Below are 23,911 nucleotides of genomic sequence, written 5' to 3'. Positions count from 1 at the left end.
GGAAAGAAAGAACCTGAGTGCTAAGAGATAGAGTGCAAAGAGGACATTCTCTCCTCTTCACCAAGCCAAAGAGGTTTGCCGAGTGGTAAAGACCTACTCCTTCTGCAGTTTTCTTCTCAACTGTCATGGCGTCAGCAGGTTTTATGGGAGGAGGGATGAGGGAACGGACAGGCGCACTACCCAGAGCAATTTTTGGATGCAATTATGAGACTCCACTGGCTCTGCTTTAGGATCTGCAAGTTGGAGCAAGTTGCCCTGCACTTAGAGGAGGGATTAACTAAACCAATTTCATCTAAATCAATTTGCACTGTTCAGATGATATATTCATGAAGCAACCGAGTCACCCTGATTTGTGGCACTGCTTCCCAGGGGTGGCCTTGCAAGGTAGAACATGCTAGATGAGAAGTCTAGTGGTCACGAAAGAGGGAGGGAAACAATCACCCCTTCTTGTGCCTGGCCTCTCCCCCTGCCTTGCTCCTCCCTGTCCTACTCCTGGAGCTGCAAGTAAGGAAGTAGGCCTCAAACAAGCAGGAGGCCAAAGTGCTAGGCCAAGACTGGGGCCTCAGCCCGGTCAGCAGAGAACTCTGCACATTGTAGATGCTTAATAAATATTGTTGACTCACCGCTGCTAGATGCTAATCATGCTTGTATTGCCATGCCTACAATTATTTATGCCACTGTTCAGTAGAAATTAACTAACTGCCCCCATATAGGCTAAAAATGGGTGAGGTTATGTTTTCAAATGAGTCTGACTCAGACTGTTAGGTTGGAGTACATTAGATATGATTCAAGCCTCGACTTAAAATAATCACCATTACTCTGCATGCCTAGTTTTATGCATGTTTTCATTCAGTTGTACATGCATTAGGAACAACAAAAAAAAGGAGTCCTGAGTACGGTGATGGATTTGGCTCCCAGGGGGACTAATAATGGCAAGTTAAGGTTTCCAGTAAACGAGGGTTCCTCCTTGCACCCAGTCAATCTATTATCCCAATAAAAGGTAAATGAGGTACTTTATTTGAAAAGTGTAATGCTAAGGGTTTATAGAACCCTTTCATCTTCAAAGGACCAAGCCGAGACTCACAATACCCAGTACACAGTATTATGCCTTTTACACAAGTGCCTCAACTATGAAAGAAAGGTCACAGGAATGTCCTAAGGCCATGAAGCCAATGTAACATCAGATTTGGGATAAGCCCTCTGATCTTCTTGACTCCTAGACCTGTATTTCAACCACATAAATCAAGTTGTGAGGAACAGTCAGGAAAGATCTAATTCACATTTTATATCTGTATTAAGCTAATTGATTGGACAGGAATATATAAAAATAGCCAAGACTGTTTCCCCCTTTGGGCAGTTAGTATGAGTGGAGTCGGGTGAAGAGGGGGACGTGAGGGTTGGGGTAATCAGCTGAGGTTAAGCCAGAAGGAGGGGAGGAAAGCTCCCTATTCAGCATGCCCCTTCTATTGGAACATCGCCAGAGAAGCGATTAGAGTCCTGGGAGGGAACAGAATAGGGTTAAAGGCAGCCCTTATGGCCCAACTTGAGAATCCAAGGAATCAACCCACACACATGACTTGTCTATTTCAACAGACTCCACTATATTCCTGTATAAGGGCTCCTCCTCACAGACACACAACCATCACTATCCACTCGCCCCACACTCAGAAATCCTCAAAAAGGCAAATGGGTTGAGAAGCAAGAGGCTGCAGGGCCGGGCGGCAGGCGGAGTGCACAGGTTGGTGGGGGGCAGTGTAGGGGACGGATAGGGTCTGGTGGGAGATCTGGGTGGGCAGGTAGATGCGTGACGGCGCAGGAAGAAGGCAAGTGAGCGCGAAGGCGGGTAGGGGAGTGTGGAAGAGAGAAAGTGAAGAAACTAAAGGCCCCAGGATCCCAATTTCCTGCTCTGCGAAACAGCAACAAAAAACAACAACAAAACAAAACCAAAAAGAAAAAAGAAAAAAGAAAAACCCACAAAACCAAAAAACGCCTCCAGAGAAAGAACGCACTACACACCAAGTACTAAGTAACCTAAACCTTAGCATCACCAAAAATGTTTCTGTAAATCCACTCCGCCGCTGTTTACTTAATTCTTAGGAGCCAGGAATGGAAAAACCCCACCTCTCCCCGGTTCGGTCGCAATCTGTCCTCTGGACATAGGTAAGTTCGCCCTCTCCCCCGCTGGGCTGGTTTCACAGCTAGGCCAGAAATAGGGAACCACCCAGACGGAGACTGGAGGATCGCTCCCCTGGCAGAAAAGGGATTAAGTTTCGCCGGGCCTCCCCGCCGGCGGGGTGTCCGCAGCATCTCGGGCTGCTGCAGCTGCCACCCCGGGCGGAGGGCCGGCGGAGGGGCGCCGCCCGGCCGAGGAGGCTGCGGGCCGCGGGAGCGTGGGAAGGCGGCCGTGCCCTTTCCCAGACTCGCGCCCAGGCGCCGGGGGAGCCGCTCCACTGCCCTGCGCCGGGCCGGTCGCGGCGCTGGAGGCCTCGGGCCGCCCCCGCCCCGCACCCTGGAGTGCAAACTCCGTCCCAAGAGGGCAGCGACGGGCGCCCGGGCCAGGCCGGGGAGGTGGGGGGGCGGGGGGAGAGGCCGCCGCCGCCGCCGCCACCTCGAGCCTCGCGGGCCCCGTCACCCTGCCCCGCCGAGCCCCGGAGCCCTCGGCCCGCGCCGGGCCCCCGCGGCACCTGAGAGGCGGCCGGAGCGGGAGCGGGAGCGGGAGCCGAGCCCGGGCCGTGGCGGGCGCGGGCGGTGGCGCTCGGCTCCCGGGGCCGCGGCGAGGGGGCGCGTTTTACCCATAGCGTTCCCGGGTGCCAGCCATCTCCTCGGCGCGCCCGAGGGCGCCGGGCGCTCGCCTGCCTCCGCCGGGAGCTGGCTCGGGCTCCGGCGCGAGCTCCCCGGGCCGCCGCCGCCGCCGCCGCCGCCGCCGCTCTAGGCCGCCGCCCGCCTTCGCCGCCGCCGCCGCCGCCGCCGCGCAGCAGCCGGGATCCGCCCGCCCGCGCGCCCCGCCAGGGACAGCACGGCGGCTGCGACGCTACCGCAGCTGGGTCTCCTGAGCCAAACTTAAGAGTTTTCGCCCCTTAGTCCAGGGGCAGCACCATGACACCGCGGCAGCACCACACTGTCATTTCCGCCGCCGCAGAGGGAAAAAAAAAAAAGGCGATCCCTACGAAAAGGGGGGTGGGGGGCAAACAGGGCTGGGGCTGACGCCCCGAGGAAGCACTGGGAAGGGCCCCCGGCAGCAGGGGCGCCCGGCCACCTTCCCGGGCTCACCTTCCGCCGCCCCCGCCGCTCCCAGCTCCCCCAGCCCCTCCTGTGGAGGCGCGTTTACATGTTTTCTCCCCTGGCAGGAGTGACCGGAGAAACCTGAGCAAGCAGAGGCAGCGGGTGGGTGGGGTTCGGGTTACTACTGTACCTACCAGCTGATTCCAGCAGCCTTTTCTCCAGCGCCCTGTCATCTTGAAGGAAGACACACCGAGAGGGGCCCGAGCGGGCGCGCGTGCGTGTGTGTGTGTGTGTGTGTGCGTGTGTGTGCGCAAAAGAGAGAGAGAGAGAGAGCGAGAGCGAGCGAGCGAGCGCAGGATGTGTGTGAAATGCAGAAGGAAGACTATGGCCAAACTCTTCTCCCACCCGCCGAACCCCTGGTCCCACAAGCCACCAGGTTAGAACAAGGAAAAGGCCATTGCAACCGGCAATGAGAAGAGAGTGCCTAGGTCCACCGCGCTGGTCTTCAGATGAAGCTGCTCTAAATGCAAAGTTAACTACAGAGTAAAACAAAAATAGTGGAGGAGACAGAAAAGGGCAGACAATTGAAGGAAACCCAACCCCTCTTTCTTTTTACAAGGGGAGAATGCCTGTGCTTCATTGGCCTTGGGCAGAAGTTGTGGGGATGGATTAAAGCCACCAAAATTTAAAAACAAAACAAAACAAAAGAAAGTAGGGTTTCATTTGCACATTCAGATCCTTGATGGGCGAAACAAGAGGGTCCTTAAAGAGGACAATGGGACAGATGCCAGCTATCCAGGTACAATGTCCCTAATAAGCTAATTGGTCCATCTGGAAGCCAGAAGCCTCATTGGTCTGGAGTCAGCCTCTCAGCTGACCTGTCATTGGCTCAGAGACCACCACCCCACTCACAAAGAGGATGGGAGAGGAAACAAGGAGGATGCCCCAGAGAAGATTCCGCACCTGACATGGGATAAAAGGAGGAGATGAAGGGGAAGGAAGAGAGAAGATGAAGGAAACACCCCCCTCCCACAGAAGCCTGCCATTACTGTGCATGGGAACGAGTCCAGAAAAATTAAGGTAGCTCTGGGAGTATCCCATCAGGGAACCAATAGTAATTAGCCAACACCCCTGTTAAACAATGCACTAGAGAGCGCTGAGGTGGAAACAAGGCAAAAATCACAACCAGGCTATCCTGATGAAAATCTGACCCTAAGAGAAATAAAAGTTAATGAGTCACACCAAAAGCACAGGCAACGAAAGCAAAAATAGACAACTGGGACTACATCAGACTTAAAAACTTCTGCACGGCAAAAGAATTAACAGTGGGGGAGAAAATGTTGGCAAACCATATGTCTGATAAGGGGTTAGTATCCAAAATATATAAAGAACTCCTACAACCCAATAACAAAACAAATAACCCAACTAAAAAATGGGCAAAGGACTTGAATAGACATTTCTTCAAAGGAGATAGACAAATGGCCAAGCATATGAAAAGATGCTTAATATGACTAATCATCAGGAAAATGCCAATCAGAACCACAATGAGGTATCGCCTCACACCGGTTAGGATGGCTGTTATTTTTAAAAAAAACAAGCCAACAAACAGAAAGTAAGAAGTGCTGGCGAGGATCTAGAAGAATTGGAACCCTTGTACACTGTTGCTGGGAGTGGGAAATGGTACAACTGCTCCAGAAAACAGTATGGAAGTTCCTCAAAAAATTAAAAATAGAACTACCATATGATCCAGCAATCCCACTTCTGGAAATATAGACAAAAGAATTGAAAGCAAAATCTCAAAGAGAGATTTGCACCCTCACATTCACTGCAGCATTATTAACACTAGACCCGAGGTCGGAGCAACCTACAAGCCCAGGGGCAGATTAAAGGATAAAGAAAAGGTGGCATATACATGCAGTAGAATGTGGCATATTCATGTCAGCCTTGGAAAAGGAAGGAAATCTTGGCATATGCTAGGACATGGATGAACCTCGAGTATCATATGCCAAGTTTTGAAACAAGCCAGTCACAGAAGGACAAATACTGCATGATTCCACTTATAGGAGGCATCTAAGACAGTCAAACTCATAGAAACAGAAAGTCGAATGGTGGGTGTGGTGGGGAGATGTTGTTCTATGGATGTGGAGTTTCCGTCATGCAGGACTTGGGTGAGTGTGTGTGGCGGGCGGGGGGCGGGGTGGTAGTTCTGGGGAATCTGTTGCACAACAATGTGCACGTGGCTGACAATGTGGAGAGGGTGAATTTTATGTCATGTGGTTTTTGCCACAATAAAAAAATTTATTTTTTCAAAAGCTGAGTCAGAAGGAAACTGATCCTGGCATAACCGAGGAGTGGATAAATACGAATTATATATATGTCGTCTCTCTCTCTCTCTCTCTCTCTCTCTCTCTCTCTCTCAGGTTGTTAAATGAAAACAGTAAGTGGTGTATGGTTTGCTACTATGAAAAGCTGATTACACTGGTTGCCTGGGGGTCAAACATAGGAGGTAGTATTTAACATTGTATACGCCCTTTTGTACTGTTCACGTTTTTAATAATGTCCCTGTATTACCTTTTTAAAAACAATTTTAAAAGAACAAGGAGCATAGAGACAGAAAATAGAATAGAGGATACCAGGGACTGAAGGGAGGGGAGAATAAGGAGTTAAGTATTTAGTGGTTACAGAGTTTCAGTTTGGAACGATGACAAAGTGCTAGAACCAGATAGTGTTGGGACTTACACAACCTTGTGAATATACTAATTGCCACTCAAAAATGGTTAGAATGGCAAATTTTATGTGATGTCTATTTTACCACAGTAATATTTTTTTAAAATTTAAAGAATAAGGACGTATACAGAACAAGTAGAGGTTGTGGTGTTTGTGTAAGAAAATAAATATACAGTTGACCTTGAACTGCGTGGGTCCATTTATGCACAGATTTTTTTTACAGTGCAGTACTGTAACCTATTTTCCTTATGATTTTCTTAATCACATTTTCTTTTCTCTAGCTTACCCTAAGAATACAGCTGTATTGTCGGGCTGCCTAGGTGGCTCAGTGGTGGGTTGGACTCTTGATTTCTGCTCAGCTCATGATCTCAGGGTTATGAGATCGAGCCCCATGACTGGGCTCTGTGCTCAGTGGGGAGTCTGTCTGAGATTCTTTCCCTCTCCCTCTGCTCCTCCCACCCCCACTACTGCTCTCTTTCTCTCTCTCTCAAATAAATATTCTTAAAAAAAATCCAGCTATATTGTACACCTGAAACTAATATAACACTGTATGTTAACGGTACTGGAATTAAAAGAAAAACTTAATAAAAATGTAGAACAAAAAAATATGGTATATAATGCATATAACATACAAAATATTTGTTAATCGACTGCTTACGTTATCGGTAAGGCTTCTGGTCGACAGTAGGCCATTAGTTACATTTTGGGGGAGTCAAAAGTTATACACGTATTTTCAAGTGCACAGGGGTCTGGGCCCCTAACCTCTGCGTTGTTCAAGTGTTAACCTACATAAATGCAGGTAAATGCATAGAAAAGAACCTGGGAGCACATCTAGATAGCGGGAGCCTGAAATTATGGTGGGTATTGAGAGGATTTTTCAGGTTTGAGTCTATATATTTTATAACTGTTTGACTATCCTGCAATGAGAATTTCTCTTGTAGTTAAACATTTTTTTTTAATTTTTTTTTTTTAAGATTTTGTTTATTTATTTGACAGAGAGAGACACAGCGAGAGAGAGAACACAAGCAGGGGGGTTGAGAGAGGGAGAAGCAGGCTTCCCACAGAGCAGGGAGCCCGATGCGGGGCTTGATCCCAGGACCCTGGGACCATGACCTGAGCTGAAGGCAGACGCTTAACGACTGAGCCACCCAGGCGCCCCTAAACATTTTTTTTTTTAAGTTATGTCTCAAAAAAAAAAAACAACCCAAGTTGAGTCAGAAGTCAATCGATCCCTTAGAATTCTTTAACCTCACTGGATATGATCTCTGCAGAGAGCTGGAGAATTTTCTAAAACGTGAAGAAGTGACCGCTTTGGTCACGGACACCTGAATCAAGCTCGTTAGCTCTTGGCAGCACTGTCCCTTAGAGAGCATTTACTTTTAATGGCCTTTGCCATCCTTCAGAAACCACTCTCTCCTTCACTTTTTAGCAGCCTTCCCTCCACCTGAGTTTTTTTTTTTTTTTAAGATTTTATTTATTTATCTGTTTGTTTGTTTGTTTGTCAGAGAGAGAGAGGCAGGCAGAGGGAGAAGCAGGCTCCCCGATGTGGGACTCCGTCCAGGACCCTGGGTTATGAGACCTGAGCCAAAGGCAGACGCTTAACTGACTGAGCCACCCAGGTGTCCCTCCCAGCTCCACCTGAGTTTCCGGTGCTTTCAAGCTCATCCCTGGCCAGAGTCCCATGCAGAGTGCTGGAACCCCGTGTTCCCTCCCCAGGCACCAGCGCATATTAGGGACCTTTCCTTTCCCTCGTCAAAACTTAAAACCGCTTCTGGGTCCGTTTCACAAAAGACCTTACTGATTAAGGATTTCAGTCAACTAATTTGAGCAAAATGGTAATAGCTCCATTTGTCTCTCTCTTAGTAGATAATGTTTTAATTTTAAGAGAGGCCTTCAATGTATTAAGTCAAATGACTAATAGTGTGTGGGGGTGGGGGAGATTTTGCTAATCCCATCACATAAGCAGCTGCTTTGAAAATATCCCCATGTTCGGTGGTTTTATGCAAATTATCGCTGTAAATGTATGAAAGTAAATGTTTCGTATCTGGCAGGAGATGCAAAATGGGCTGGGAGTATGTGATGAAATTACGTGTTTATAATTATTTAATGGTTACCTTTGTACAGAACATGTGTTGATCCTATTATCAAAATAAATCAGATCCATGGGGGAAAAAAAGATGTTTGACAAATTTAGCTTGAGGTGTTGAATTGAATTAATCCGAAGCCCACTCACCACACCACTGTCCTAGAGCATGAAAGGGACAGCTCATGGGCTCTTTTTTTTTTCCCAGCTAAGAATTGGAGAGGAGGAGAGGGGGAATGACTCCAGATACTTTCTACAGAGAGAAGCACAGAGCCCCGTCTGTTTCAGAAGGAAAAAAATCACAGAAGGGAGATTTTGTTGCACAAGAGAATTGTCGCTTCTGCAGAAGGGAATCTTCATACTGCTCTCAAAAGAAGCAGCTAGTTGTCTGAAATCCAGAGGTTTACCAAGGCTTTTCTAACCAGGGGGCTCTTAACAGGATGGTGAGAAGAAAGGTAGCTTGGCATGGGCTTATCAATAGGACATTGTTCTCAAACTAGTTGTGAACAGACCATTTCATGGCTTAAGAGACAGTGGTTCACAATAAATATGTTCCCTCTATGAAGAAACAGCACGTTCCTGGTATGTTACCCTCCTCTGATCTATATTTTGGTATTGCTTTCTATTAATTTTGTAATTTATCCCAATTGCTGTTTGTTACAAGACACACATAATCGTTGATATTTATATTACATTGGTAAATATTTTCCTGGAGTTTTATTTTTTTTTTTAAGATTTTTTACTTATTTATTTGAGAGAGAGAGAGCACACGGGAGCAGGAGGGAAAGGGAGAAGCAGAGGCCCCGCTAAGCAGGGAGCCCTACGAAGGGCTCGATCCAGGACTCCAGGATCATGTCCTGAGCTGGAGGCAGACGCTTAACCGACTGAGCCACCCAGGCGCCCCTTTCCTGGAGTTTTAATTAGTCTTCAGGCCCAAGTCTATATGTTCCCACTGGCCATGCCTTCCTAACCAGCGCCCCAGGTCTCGTAGAGTCTGGCTTCTGATACCACGTTCTTCATGGTTTTTTGTTGTTGCTTTTTTACCCCCATCTCATTGCCTATTCCTCAGGTTCTGTTCTTTCCTCCTCCTACTCTTCTGTCTCCAAAGGTTGGTGTGTCCCAAGACTCAGTCCTTGGCTCTGTTCTCCATCTCTGCTCCCTCCCTAGGTGACCTCCTCTACTCCCATGGTTTTAAGTACAATCCCCATTTTATCCCTCCAGCTCAGACCTCTCCCTTGAGACCCATGTGCACAGACACCTGGCTATTTTACATCTCCATCTGGGGGCGCCTGGGTGGCTCAGTCGTTAAGCATCTGCCTTCGGCTCAGGTCATGATCCCGGGGTCCTGGGATCGGGCTCCCTGCTCGGTGGGAAGCCTGCTTCTCCCTCTCCCACTCCCCCTGCTTGTGTTCCCTCTCTCGCTGTGTCTCTCTCTGTCAAATAAATAGAATCTTAAAAAAAAAAAAAAAAAGAAACACCAGTGTCCCTCAAGATATTAACTGGTGTTCTGAGAAAAAAAAGAATTTGAACAAAAGAAGTTTAGGAAATGCTACAACAGTGAATCTCCCTCTCAGAGATACAGCACACATTAGCTTATCGAGGCTTTAAGAAGTCCAGCCAGACATAAAACCTGTTTTAGCTTTATATAACATTTCCCAAATATGTTTGACCATGGAACTTTTATGTTCTTCTCACTTATTAATATCTCGTAGGACACTAGCATCTCTCAAAATGTGGTTTTGGAAATACCGTCGATGTAGATATATAGGCATCGATAGGTAGGTCTATAGATGTATTCAGGTCTCCCCTGCTCTCTGAAAGTACAGCATTCCTATAAAACCTTTCTTAAGCCAAAATGGCGATGGCAAATAGGGAAAATGGCAAAGAAGCGATGGCCACGAAATTATATGAAAGATTTTTTTGAGGCCCCCAAAATAACCTCTCTTAGGCTTTTTTGATTCCCTAGGACACAGCTTGTTAACGGACACACAAAATAAGTCAAGATAAAGCACAGATGCTCAGACACAGTTCAAAGTTATGACGGCTTGGTGCTAAGACGCTGAGGGTCGGTCCAGGGGAAGGAGCTGGGGGGGCGTCCCTCTTGCTGCGCGGGATGCGTGTTGCCTCTAATGAGGGCTCACTTTGAAATACCAAGCGCTATTTTCGATTTTCATCTCTTTTTGTAAAAGGGAGGATCTTCAGATTTCTTTTCGGTTAGTGAAAACAGAGGCTAATGTAGGTCTTTCGTGAATGCAAAATGGGGTAATGTGAACTTTCAAAAAGCAGGGATACCTGTATAATAGACACGAATAAGAGTTCACTTAAGATCCGTGACCATAAATTCCAACTCAAAGATATCAGTGAAATGAGGTTGAGTGGGATTCAAATTTTATTTTTGTTTTTCTTTCAAGATTGTATTTATATATTTGAGAGAGAGAGAGAGCGCGCGCACAGGCAGGGAGGAGAGGGAGAAGTAGGCTCCCCGCTAAGCAGGGAGCCTGACTCGGGGCTCAATCCCAGGACCCTGGGATCATGATCTGAGCTGAAGTCAGGTGCTTTTAACCGACTGAGCCACCCAGGCGCTCCCGGGATTCAAATTTTAAACAAGGCATTGATTGGGGTGGTGCCTTCTGTTGATACTGACCTATTAGGAGGTTACTGGCCTGTGATGGCTTAAGAGTGCCAGGTTTGAAATTAGTTCAAACCTTTTGGCCTGAGTGAATCACTCCCTGAGGCTACTGAGAACTTGCAAATAAGATCAATGATCCACTGTCATCCGGAAATCATCGGACACACGGGAGAAGTGCCAGTACCAGATCCTCTAAGACTAGACATGAACTGCTTTCAAACAGGGCAAGAAGGTGGGTTTTGCAAATTACAGACAAGATTCCTACCACTCTTCTCTTCCTCTTACCTATTTCAGTCCTTTCTGTTCCTTGAATTCTCCGAGCTCAGCCCTGCCTAGTGCTTTTGCATTGGCTGTTTCCTCTGTCTCAAGCAGGGGTGGGCAAACTTTTTCTGTAACGAGCCGAACAGTAAATATTTTAGGCTTTGTCTGGCCATCTGGTCTCTGTCACAACGACTCAGCTCCCAGCGAAAGCAGCCATAGACAACACAAAAACAGTAAAACTTTATTTACAAAAACAGGCTGTGGGCCGGATTTGGCCCAAGGGCCACAGGTGGTCAACCTGGAGTGTATTTTGCCAGGACTGTTAACATAGCTAATTGCTGTTGGTTCAGAATTCAGCTCAAATTATCACTGTCTCACAGTAAACCATTCAAGCCAAAGTAACTATGAATTTACTTGCTTTCAAATCACCCGAATTTAATTCTTTCCTTTGCACTTATCACTAACGTATTTTCTTGTGTTGACTTGTCTCCCCGCACCCACACACACCAGGATAATAACTAACATTTTCTTTTGAGCTCTTATTATGCACCTGACACTGTTCAAAGCATTTTACAGGTATTAGCTCTTTTACTCTTAATAATAACCTCCTAACAATAATCCTTCATGTCCCCATTTTATAGATGAAGAAGCTAAGGCTGAGATTAAGTAATTTGCCCATGTGGTTACATAGTTTAGCAGGTAGTGATTCCAGATCTAGACCCAGCTCATAAGCATTATGTTATTGGGATATTGTGATTTATAATAAGAAATAAATATTTGGTCTTTGTCCCTGTTTCTGGCACAGAGCTTCTAAAACTCTTTGGAATTTCCGAAGTGATGGGAACAGAAAAATATGTCTTTTGTTATGTTAATAAGATGACTTTTGGACCACACCTAAGGATGGGGGCTGCTTGCCAAGAGAACCAGCCATGTGATTAGAGGGTTGGAACTTTCAGTCCCTCCTCCCCCACCCCTGACCTCCGGGGAGGGAAAGGGCTGGAGGATGAATCAATCAGCAATGGCCAGTGATTTAATCAATCGTGACTATGTAATGAAGCCAAAGGGACCAGGCTGGAGAGCTTCCAGGTTGGTGATCACATGGGAGAGGGCACAGAAGTTCTGTGCTGCTTCCCATATACTTTGCCCTATGCATCGCTTCCATCTAGCTGTTCCTAAATTGTATCTTTTTTAAAAAGGCTTATTATTTATTTTAGCGAGAGTGTGTGTGCAAGGAAATGTGAGCGGGAGGAGGGGCAGAGGGAGAGAAACTCCAGCAGACTTCGTGCTGAGCATGGAGCCCAATGGGGGGGGGGGCTCGATCCCACGACCCCAATATCGTGACCCGAGCCAAAATCAAGAGTCAGATGCTTAACCAACTGGGCCATCCAGGCGCCCCCTAAATTGTATCTTTTTATGGTAAACTGGGCATCTAGTAAATAAAGTGTTTCTCTGAGTTCTGAGCAAATGAATCGAACCAAAGAAGGGGGTTACTGGAACCCTCCATCTATAGCCGTGGGTCAGAAGCACAGATGACAACCTGGACTTGCGATTGGCATCTGAAGTGGGGAGGAGGGCAGTCTTGTAGGACTGAGCCCTTAACCAGTGGAGTCTGACACTATGTCCAGATAGATAATGTCAGAATTGAGTTGAATTGTAGGATACACAGCTGATGTCAAAGAATCACTTGGTGGTGTGGGGGAAAAAACAGCCACACATTGGAATTGGAGTCAGAATCATAGCTATGGTGCACCTCAATTATAAGCTCCATGAGAGCAGGGGGGTTTGTCTGTCTGGTTTACCAATGATAAACCTAGAACAGAGTCTAGAACAATGCCTGGTGTACAGCAAGTGCTTGATAAATATTTGCTTGATGAACATTCTGGAATGCTCAGATTATTAAAGGGAGGCAGTTTTCACTAAGAATGAGTCAACTGAACCTGATTTCCTTCTTTGATGAGGCTAATCAGTACAGAGAACAAGGAAACGGGAACAGAATTTTGCATTTCTTTGGTTTTTGGAAAAGCATTAAACAAGGTCTTTCCTGGAACCTTTATTTTATTAGATCCTTTAGTGTCATTTAACACTGCTGCTCTTTTCTTTCTTTTTTTGGTTTCCATGACACCACACTTTCCTAGTTGCTTTCACACCTCTATAACTATTCTTACTTTGTCCTCGGCGTGATCCTCCTCCTCCATCAACATGTAGGTGTTGACCAGTATCTCAGCCTCGGTCCTTGGTTCTTCCCACTTTCCAGTTTCTCCCTGATGGCCCCACCACCCATTCCCATTGTTTCTATTTTTACCTCTGTTCTGATGACACCCAAATCTACAGCTCCAGGCCAGAACTTACCCCAAGCCTTGAAAAATCCCACAGGTACCTCAAGTTTAACATGCCCAAAACCAAACTCAGTATCTCCTCTTCAAGCCCAGTCAATGTTTTATATTCAGTGTCTCAAATGATGGCATCCCTGAATCACTCCCATGCCAGAAACCTGAAAGTCATTTCTGCCTCCTCACTCTCTCTCTTTCACTCCCCCCAGAGCTAAACCCTAACCCAATCTTGACAGTTTAACTTCTCAAATATTTTTCAAGTCATCATACACCGAGAAGCTGTCACCAACTCGCAGCTGGTCTCCCTGCCTCTAGTTTTAACCTTATCCACATCTCCACACAGCCACCAAAATCAGCTTCTTCAAGTGCAAATATGATCATGTAACACCCCACTGCCTACAAGATGGAGTCCAAGCTACTTCAGGACCACGCAAATCTCCTCAAACCTGCCAGCCTTATCCCCCACTATGTCTCACACACAGCTTATGTTTCAACAATACCGAACAGCTTGCAACCCTGAAATTCTCCCAACACTTCTATGCCTTTGACTGCATGGCAACCTCTGTTTTGATGCCCATTCCCGCTGATGCTCCCCCCGTTTGCCTGACAGACTCCTTGTCATCCTCTCAGACTCAGCCCAGGGCATGGTGTCCCCAAGGAAGGCTTCCCCTAACATGCCCCACCCAGGGCTGGATTAGAAGTCTCTCCTCCTTACTTTCCAAGTGTCCTGAACTGGCCTCTGTCACAATACTTGTCCCAACATGTCTGTTCCCATGCTTGTATCCTTCCTTAGACTGTGAGCTTCCTGAGGGCAAAGACTATGCTTTATTCAAAATTGTATCCATCACACCATTACAGTGCCTGGCACATAGTAAAATCTCAATTAATGTTTGACGGATCAGCTATTTTATGGCCATAACAGGATGTTGGCGCATAGAGTTGACTTATAACACCCTTGACTTATAACACCTTTGACTTATAACACCCTTAATACTTCTTCACGCAAATAACTGTCACATAGTGTGGTAAGTGCAATGGTAGAGGTAAAATGAAAGAACAGAAAGGGAACGCCTAATATGGCCTGGGATGGGGGGTGGAATGTACCAATTCAAAACTAGGCTGCAGTGATAGAAATAGAGTACGTGGAACCAGCGAGGAGATAGTGCGTGTCTATTCAGCATGGCCAAACTATGCCCCAACAACATTTCAATCTGTGAGCCAAATCAGATTATTCAATACATGCCAGTGGTTTGGAAAGAACCAAGCCAAACCTCAGGAAGGGTTGAAGGAACAGGGAAGATATAACCTGGATAAGGGAAAACTATAAGGGAGTTGATGGTTTTCTTCAAATATCAGAAGGGCTCTGTTATGGGTTGAATTGTGTCCCCCAAAAAGGTATGTTGAAGTCCTAACCGCTGGGATGTCAGAATGTGGCCTTATTTTTGAACGGAGTCTTTGCAGATGCAGCTAGTTCAGATGAGGTCATATTGGCGTGGGGTGGGTTGCTTAATGCAATGTAACTGATGTCCTTATAAGAAGAAGGGAATCTGGCCACCCACACAGAGGGAAGATGGCCATGTGAAGACGGAGCTAGAGATTGGAGTTGCACTGCCACAGGCCAAAGAACAGGAGCCCCCAGAAGCTGGAAGAGACCAGGAAGGATTCGACCCTAGAGCCTTCAAAGAAAACAGCCCTCCAGCACCTTGAGTTCAGAACTCCAAAACTGAGTCAATAAGTTTCTGCTGTTTAAAGCTACCTGGTTTGCGGTACTTTGTCACATCAGCCACAGGAAGCTAATACAGGCTGTCAGAGGGAGTAGATTGGTCCTGCGTAAGACCCAGTGGATGGAAGACACAGGGAGACAGAAATACTTCTTTATATTGAATGGAAACCTCGCAGTCATGCTATCCAAAGATGAAATGAGCTGCCATGGGAACTGATAAGCTCCCTGTCATGGGGGGTCCAGGCTGGATATTTGTGTGACAGAAATAATGATACTAATAAAAATACAACTTCCATTCATATCCTGATTTGAACAAGCCAACTTCAAAAAGATGCTTATGAGATAAGTGGAGTTATTTGAATGCTGAGTGGATATTTGATTATATTAAGGATTTCATGTTAAAATGTTTGGTGAAAATAGTGACATAATGGTCACAATGGGGGGTGGGTCTTATCTTTTAGCTAAAGTGCTTATAGAGGAAATGATACGGGTGTCTAGGATTTGCCTCAAAATAATCCAGGAGGGGCACCTGGGTGCCTCAGTTGGTTGAGCATCCAAATCTCAGTTTCAGCTCAGATCATGATCTCAGGGTCCTGGGATCCAGCCCTGGGTCAGACTCCACACTCAGCACAGTCTGCTTGTCCCTCTCTCTCCCACTCTGCTCCTCCCCGGCTCATGTTATCTCTCTCTCTTTCAAAAAAGTAAATAAAATCTTTAAAATAAATAAAATAAAATAAAATAAAATAAAATAAAATAAAAAAACAAAATAATCCAGGAGGGAGGGATGAGTTGGTGTACACAAGAAACATGATTGGCCATGCGTTGATCATTGTTGAAACTGGGTGGTGGATACACGGAGGTTCATTTATACTATCCTCTCTACTTTGCATGTGTTTGAAATTTTCTATAAGCAAATGTTAAAAAGAAAAAAAGCTACCATCTACCAAGTACTGAATACTTACGATGTCCAGGAACCACGCTAAGTTCTTTTAAAGCATTATCTCATTTAATGTCTCATAACACATAAAAAAAAAACTTAAATAAAAAGTGACATATTCTTGTATAGGAAGGCACAGTACTGTTAACGATGTTCTCTTCCAATCATTCTGCATAATCAAGATGAAGAGAAAGCTCAATTTGTTTAGATTGCTCAAATTTTCAAAAGTGTGTGAATTTGTATACCTAAAAAAAAAATCTCCACAACAGCTCAATGAGGCCTTATTGTATCAATTTTCTAAAGGAGGAAACTGGAGATTGGGAAAGTGAAGCAAACTGCCCGAGGTTGCATAACAACTAAGTGGCAGAAGTAGGATTTGAACCCAGGTTTCTTTGACTCTGCCCTCTGTGCTTTTAATGCCCTTGTTATTCAAAGTGTGGGCCAAAGACCAGCAGCATAGTATTACAGGAGAGTTTCCTAGAAATGCAGAACCTCCGGACCCCTACCCAGACCTACCTAGTAAAATTCCAGACTCAAGTTTAAGAAGAATTGCATATGCTATACTGCTGTCCAGTTTATTTAAGCACTGGCAGGGTGATTAGACCCATCAGGGGTTCTATACCAATCTCAGATTTTACTGTATCATACCTCTGGGGTGGGACCTGCAAATCTGTGTATTTACCGGCTCCCTTGGATGAGCTATCAGGGATGGGAAGCACTGGAAAGTGAAACCTATAAAAATCTTTTTCAACTCTCAGATTCTCCAATTCCTGATAAGTTTGCAGGAGAGGACGAAGAGCTCAGTTATGTGCAACTATGGAAAATGACTTGCCTGTTCATTGAAGATAGTCATTTAGAAGGGACTTTAAGTTTTCCTCTGAGGAAATACAAGCTTCAGGGAATAAAAATGAACTCCAGATGACAGAATGAGAGGATTAGCAACTACACAAAAATGCATGACAATTAATATACAAATCTTACATTTTATTTCAAGGAATTGTCAATGTATACATGTACAATAAAATAAGATACAAGCCTGTGACTACAAAGCAATTTGACTGGTTTTCATTGGTGCCATATGTAAATCAAATCATTACACTAGAGTCTATTTTTTTCCTTATTTTTGAAGTATAATTGATATACAATGTGATATTAGTTTCAAGTGTACAACGTATTGACTCCACAATTCTATCTATTACTCAGTGGTCACCATGGTTAAGTGTAATCACCATCTGTCACCATACAACATTATTACAATATTATCGACTGTATTCCCTATGCTGTACTTTTCATCTCCATGACTTATGTATTTTAGAACTGGAAATTTGTACCTCTCAATCGCCTTCATCTATTTCCCCCATCCCCTGACCCACCTCCCCTCTGGCAACCACCAGTTTGTTGTCTGTATTTAAGAGTCTGTTTTGCTTGTCTGTTTGCCCATTTGCCTTATTTATTAGATTCCATATGTAAGTGAAAGCATATGATATTTGTCTTTCTCTCTCTGACTTATTTCACTTAGCATAATGCCCTCTAGGTCCATCCATGTTATCACAAATGGCAAGATTTCTTTTTTTTTTTTAATGACTGACAGATTTTTTTTTTTTTAAGATTTATTTATTTATTTGAGAGCAAGAGCATGAGCGGGAGAGAGGGAGAGGAAGAGAATCTCAAGCAGACTCTCTGCTGAGCATGGGGCCCAACGTGGGGCTCAATCTCACGACCCTGAGATCACAACCTGAGCCAAAACCAAGAGTCGGGACGCTTGACAGACTGAGCCACTCAGGCGCCCCAAGAGTTTATTTTTTGATGTATACTGAGTCCTTGTCCTCAAAGAGTCCACAGTCTAGTAGGGGAAATGCAAGTGAACAGACAATTACAATGAAGTGTGACAAAGCACTGAGATATGATAAATACAAGCTGCTACAAAGCATGTAGGATGGGATCCTAATAGGCAGTGAAAGTGGGAAGAGGGTAGTCAGGGAAAAATGAGTCTTGAAAGCAGTGTAGAACTTATTCGTGGGACAAAGGGCATTTCAGAAAGATGGCACGGCGTGCACAATGGCACGGAGGCCAAAGAGAATATGGTTATGGCAATGAATGGATAATATTGTAGGCAAATAAGTTGAGTGTAGAGTAGAATAAAGAGAAGAGGCTGATGAGATAGTCCCAGAATAGATCACAAAGGACTCTGTGTGACATCCCAAGGAATATGGACATTATCCAGAAGCTGTGAGCCATCTCTGAATGGTTCGAAATAGGGGAACGCTATGATGAAATTTGTGTTTTAGAAAAGTTACTCAGGTAGCTACGAGAAGGATGGATTTGAGGGGGTGGGGAATGAGGCAGAACAGCTGTTGGGAAACAATTGCAATATATTAAGAAAGATAAAGAGAACACAAATATAAAACAGATTGAGAACTTTGAATAGAACTTTGCGACAAAATAAAGAAAGAGGAAGGACCGGTCAGGTCAGTCTGATTGGGTACATGCAGGTGGTGGTGCCACTATGTGGAGTAGGGAATGCAGAAAAAAGGAGCAGACTTTTGGGAGAAAAGAGGATGGGGCAATGTGGGAAAGAATAATGAGATCAGTTGGGAACATGCTAAGTTTGAGGAGTCTATGGAATAATGAAGGAGAATACGTGAGGAGACAAATGGATGTGTGGATGAGGAGCTCAGAAGAGACGTAAGGACTGAAGACACAGATGTGGAAATCATGAGCATGTGCAGTGGAATTATGAGAGCAGATAAGTTCACCCAGGAAGAGACGCCGAATGAGATGACGGAGGGGCTGAGGACAGCAGAGCCCTGGGGGACATCAACATTTAAGGGGTGGCAGAGGAAGAGGAGCCCTGGAAGGAGCCCAGGAAAAAGGGAGGAGGGGCAGCCAGAGAGGCAGGAAAGGCAAGACAGCGTAGTGTCGTGGATCTAAGTGTATTAGTCTTCTATTGCTGTTGTATGGTACGGTAGTGCCCCCTGATCCGTGGTCTTGCTTTCTGCCATTTCAGTTACCCGCTGTCCACCGCGGTCCAGAAGCACACGGTCCCCTTTCTGACATACAGTGAGAAGGTCATTAGTAACCTAATGCTATGTCACAAAGCCTCTGTCATTCCCCTCACTTCATCTCATCACATAGGCACTTTATCATCTCACATCATCACAAGATGAAACACTAAGAGTGGGGCGCCTGGGTGGCTCAGTAGGTTAAGCGGCTGCCTTCGGCTCAGGTCATGATCCTGGGGTCCTGGGATGGAGCCCCGCATCGGGCTCCCTGCTCAGCAGGGAGTCTGCTTCTCCCTCGCCCTCTGCTGCTCCCCCTGCTTGTGCTCGCTCGTTCTCTCTGTCAAATAAAATCTTAAAGAGAAGGACACTAAGATATTTTGAGAGAGCGACCACATTCACATAACTTTTATTACAGTATGTTGCTATAATCGTTCTGTTTCATTATTAGTTATTGTCATAACTCTCACTGTGCCTCATTCATAAATTAAACTTTATCCTAGGAATGTGGGTATAAGAAGAAACATAGCATATGTAAGATTCAGCATCCACTGGGGGTCTTGGGACATATCCCCTGCAGATAAGGAAAAACTACTATATTTCTATTTTTTATTCTATTAGTTATCAAACTGCCACAAACTTAGTGCCTTCGAACAGCACGCATTTATTACCTTATATTCCTGGAGGTTCGAAATTGAAAATCAGTCTCACTAGGCTAAAGTCAAGGTGTCCACAGGGCTGGTTCTTTCCGGAAGCTCTAAGGAATAATCCCTTTGTTTGCCTTTGGCAGCTTCTAGAGACCACCCGCATTCCTTGGCTCGTGGTCACTTCCTCCATCTCCAAAGCCTCTGCCTCTGTCATCATATCGTCTTTTCTAACTGCTCTCCTTCTTCCCTCTTATGAAGACCTTTCTGATTACATTGGGTCTGTCCAAACAACCTAGGATAATCTCCTCATCTCAAGATCCTTAACTCAATCCCATCTACAAAGCCCTTTTTCCCATATTCGGTGACGTATTCATAAGTTCTAGGAATTGAAACTTGGACATTCTGCGGGAGGCATTATTTTATCTACTGCACTAAGGAAGTGGAGAGTTTCACGAAGGAGGAGTTTCAGTGGAATCCAACACAAAGGAGAGGTCAAGGAAGATCAGGGCCTGAGTGAAAATATTGAGGAGTCTTGTCAGATCTTATAGCCCTGTGGGAGTGCAGCAACTTAAGGGTCTGGGTTTTTTTTTTTTTAATAAAGATTTTTATTTATTTATTTGTCAGAGAGAGAAAGCACAAGCAGGGGGAGCCCCAGAGGGAGAGGGAGAAGCAGGCTCCCTGCCTAGCAAGGAGCCCAATGTGGGACTCGATCCCAGGACCCTGAGATCATGACCTGAGCCGAAGGCAGATGCTTAACTGACTGAGCCACACAGGTGCCCTGTTTTGGGTTTTTTTGTTTTTTTTTTTTTTTAACCATACAGTGTTACACTAGTTTCAGGTGTACAGTATAGTAATTAACACTTTCATAAATCACCCTATGCTCATCACAAGTGCCCTCCTTAATCCCCATCACCTAGTTCACCCATCCCCTTACTTACCTCACTCCCCTCTGGTGACCATCAGTTTGTTCTCTATAGTTAAGAGTCTGTTTCTTAGTTTGTCTCTCTCTCTCTTATTTTTTCCCTTTGCTTGTTTGTTTGTTTGTTTGTTTCTTAAATTCCACATATGAATGAAATCATGTGGTATTTGTCTTTCTCTGACTGACTTATTTTGCTTAGCATTATCTCTCTAGCTCTACCCATGTCATTGCAAATGACAAGATTTCATTCCTTTCTATGGTTGAATAATATTCCATCAATCAATGCACACTTGGGCTCCTTCCATATCTTGTCTATCATAAATAATGCTGCTATAAACATAGGGGTGATGTGTCCCTTTGAATTAGTGTTCTTGTATTCTTTGAGAAAATACCCAGATTGCTGGATCATAAGATAGTTCTATTTTTAACTTTTTACTCAACACTCAAAAAACAAATAATCCAATTAAAAAATGGGCAGAAGACATGAACGGACATTTCTCCAAAGAGGACAAACAGATGGCCAACAGACACATGAAAAGATGCTCATCATCACTTATCATTATGGGCTTTGGTTTTGATGATTCAACACACTCACCAGCTCAGCAGGCACTCGGGCCCACATAGGATGACAACGCTCAACCAAACAGGCCCCATGCCAACCAGCCCTCCTCCGGAAAGCTTCTAGGTCCAGGAAGCTTCTAGCTTAAAACTGAGAGGAGACTCAGCAACACTTCAAACCACAAAGTCTCCTGAGTTCCGACCTAGTCCTGACATAACCCTGAAGCCTTGAGACCCAAAAGTAACGGGATGCCCATGAGCAGAGTTTCCCATAATATGGACTGTGTGTCCTGGAGTCCTAGAATCTTTCCCCCAGTACTATACATACAACTCCTATCTTGGGGTTTTCCATACTCCAAAATTTTGGAGACTGAATTCATACTCAGGATTATCTGAATTACTAGCAAATTCAAGTGGTGGCTTTATCAAGTCCATAACCCTTCCCCAATTCTGTGGACTGTCCAATATTTAAGAATATGCACATTGTCTCTATGGGAAGAAGGGGTAAAAATGTACACTTAAAAGCTCTAGATATATATTCTATCAAAAAATAAAAGAAATAAAATTATACAACACAGAAAAAAAAAAAAAGAAAGAGCTGTTTCAACAGTCAGACACAGAGGAGTGGTCAAGGAATATTAGGACCAGAGTGACCTTTGAATTTAGCAATTACAAAAATTTGTGTCCTTGGCACGAATCATTCTGGTAAGTTGGTAGAACCAAAGCCCAAGTATAGTAGGTAAAGAAGTGATTATAATATACTGTGGATAATGGGAGTCAGATATCTTACTGTTGGTGAAGACAATTAAAATATGGAAAAGGAGGACAGAATGACTCTGTGGTGTTGAATTGGAATTGGACCATTGTTGTGATTTCATTGTTTTTAATATAGAGATAGATGCCAAAAGAGACATAGTTGTAAGACAGGTGTTCATTTCTGCAGGTATATGCATATATGCATATGAGTGTAGGTGTATATACATATATCTATTTCGTAGTTCTGTCCACTGTGAAACTCTACAGGCAACAAACACAATCAGCACCCAGACCTTGGCTCCTCAATGACATTTTTCACTAAAAGGAACCCAACTCCTTGGAAAAATGACTGATTTCAGGACGAGGGCAAGGAAAGTACGACATGAGCCTGGAATATCTTGTTTGTGCAAGGAAGTAACAAACTACTTAAGAAGTGAGAGGACCATGTCTAATTCATACTAGAGCCAGCATGGAGAGACTTCCACTGGCCAAATCTGGAGAATGTGAGCATTAAAATAAAGTATCATCATAAACGATGATAACCCTTTGAAAAATATAGGAATCTGTAAGTCCACACAGATAGAAATAAACACATGGAAGAGAAGGGAAAGCTCATCTTTACAGCAATTAAAAAATGTAGGAGAGGGGTGCCTGGGTGGCTCAGTCGTTGAGCGTCTGCCTTCGGCTCAGGTCGTGATCCCAGGGTCCTGGGATCGAGCCCCGCATCGGGCTCCCTGCTCGCCGGGAAGCCTGCTTCTCCCTCTCCCACTCCCCCTGTGGAGTAGATAGATATTTATAGTCTTGAAGAGTCTCCCTGCTAGATATCTATTAGTACAAGAGGAAAAAATAGTAACTTTATAGTGGAGAAACCTAGCACCTGGGATCTTATCCAAGTGATCAAAGTTAACGTGGCCAGTCATGGGACAAATCCACATCATGTGCCTACTGAGGACACAGCACTTCTGTGACATTCCTTCCACAAGCACATAACCTGAATCTACTCATGAGGAAAACGCAGATACACTCCCATTGCAGGGCATTCTACAAAATAGGTGGTCTGTACTCTTCAAAATTGACAATGTCATGAAACGCAGGACTGTAGAACTATTTCAAATGAAAAGAGACATGAAAGCTGAGTGCTACTCGTGAATTGAGATGTTCTGCTATAGAGGACATCATTGGGTCAACGCATTCAGCGACATCTGAATTAGGAATTAGATCTGTACATTAGTAAATATCGTATCAATGTTAATCTCCTGATTTTGATCATTGTGACTGGGTCATGTAAGACAATGTCCTTATTACTGGGAAATATACTCTGAAGTATTGAGGGGTAAATGGCATATGTCTGCAACTTACTCTCAAATGGTTCAGAACAAAAGAGGGTGTGTGTGTGTGAGAGAGAGAGAGAAAGAGAGAGAGAGAGAGAGAGAGAGAGAGAACCAGAGGTGGGGGAGGGAGTGGGGAGAAGGAAGGAGGAGGTGGGGGTGGGAGAAAAGGATGAAGCAAATGTGGTAAAAAATGTTAACATTTGGGGAATCTGGGTAAAAGGCAAAATGGGCTTTTCTTTAAGTCTTACTGCAAGTTTTCTGTAAGTCTGAAATTCGGTCAAAATGAAAAGTTAAAAGACAAAGAAGTGATTTTGAGATGAAGAAGTGGAGGCAGCCATGTCTTCTCTGCTAGTTTCACTTTACTTTCAACATGTCTGCCAGTGAAGGGAGCCCAGAGGAAGGACGTGGTGGTCACGGTGGCAGCCGCCGCTATGTTACAGCTGGGACAGATGTATGCCAGTTTAGAGCCTCAGGTGAAACGTCGAGAAAAATAGAGTAAAGATACAGAAGAGAGGGGATGTTGCCAGCATGGGGCATGTTGGCGGAGCTTCACATCGATGCGGCATTAGCCTCAGGAGAACGGAGAGATCCCACTTAAGGAGGAAACCATGAAACTGTGCATATGTAAGTTAGTTTGTATGGAAGGAGCTGGCATGAGAGATGTCCCTCCTGATGGCCTATTGTCTTCGAGAGTAGGAAGCAAAGTCACGTACAAAGTGTGAGGAGAGAGGTACATAATACAGTAAGTAGTACATGGTCAAAGGAGCTGTTCTGAGGAATGAGAGAGGG

The 23,911-nt window shown here is 44.8% G+C and overlaps 1 protein-coding gene across 4 annotated transcripts in view; it reads right to left on the bottom strand.

Annotated features, from left to right (window-relative positions):
- The window catches only part of MID2 (midline 2), a 98,148-nt gene extending 94,386 nt beyond the window's left edge, over positions 1-3,762 (bottom strand). The window contains exon 1 of one of the 4 annotated variants that reach the window (XM_045881291.3): positions 3,417-3,762. Coding sequence is in view for 1 of the 4 variants with exons in the window: in XM_045881264.3 (XP_045737220.1) it covers positions 2,793-2,796 (4 nt within the window). In the remaining 3 variants the exon portion in view is untranslated. Of the gene's footprint in view, positions 1-2,792; positions 2,961-3,270; positions 3,292-3,416 lie in introns of those variants that run through there. The other 3 variants (XM_045881281.3, XM_064574459.1, XM_045881264.3) reach the window with 3 other exon arrangements.
- Between the last annotated feature and the right edge of the window lie 20,149 nt (positions 3,763-23,911).

The sequence above is a fragment of the Mirounga angustirostris genome, unplaced genomic scaffold (genome assembly GCF_029215605.1).
Source record: "Mirounga angustirostris isolate CCGP_5_RB_7025 unplaced genomic scaffold, mMirAng1.0.hap1 SCAF_11, whole genome shotgun sequence".
Lineage (NCBI taxonomy): Eukaryota > Metazoa > Chordata > Mammalia > Carnivora > Phocidae > Mirounga > Mirounga angustirostris.
This window is presented reverse-complemented; position numbering and strand designations above follow the sequence as displayed.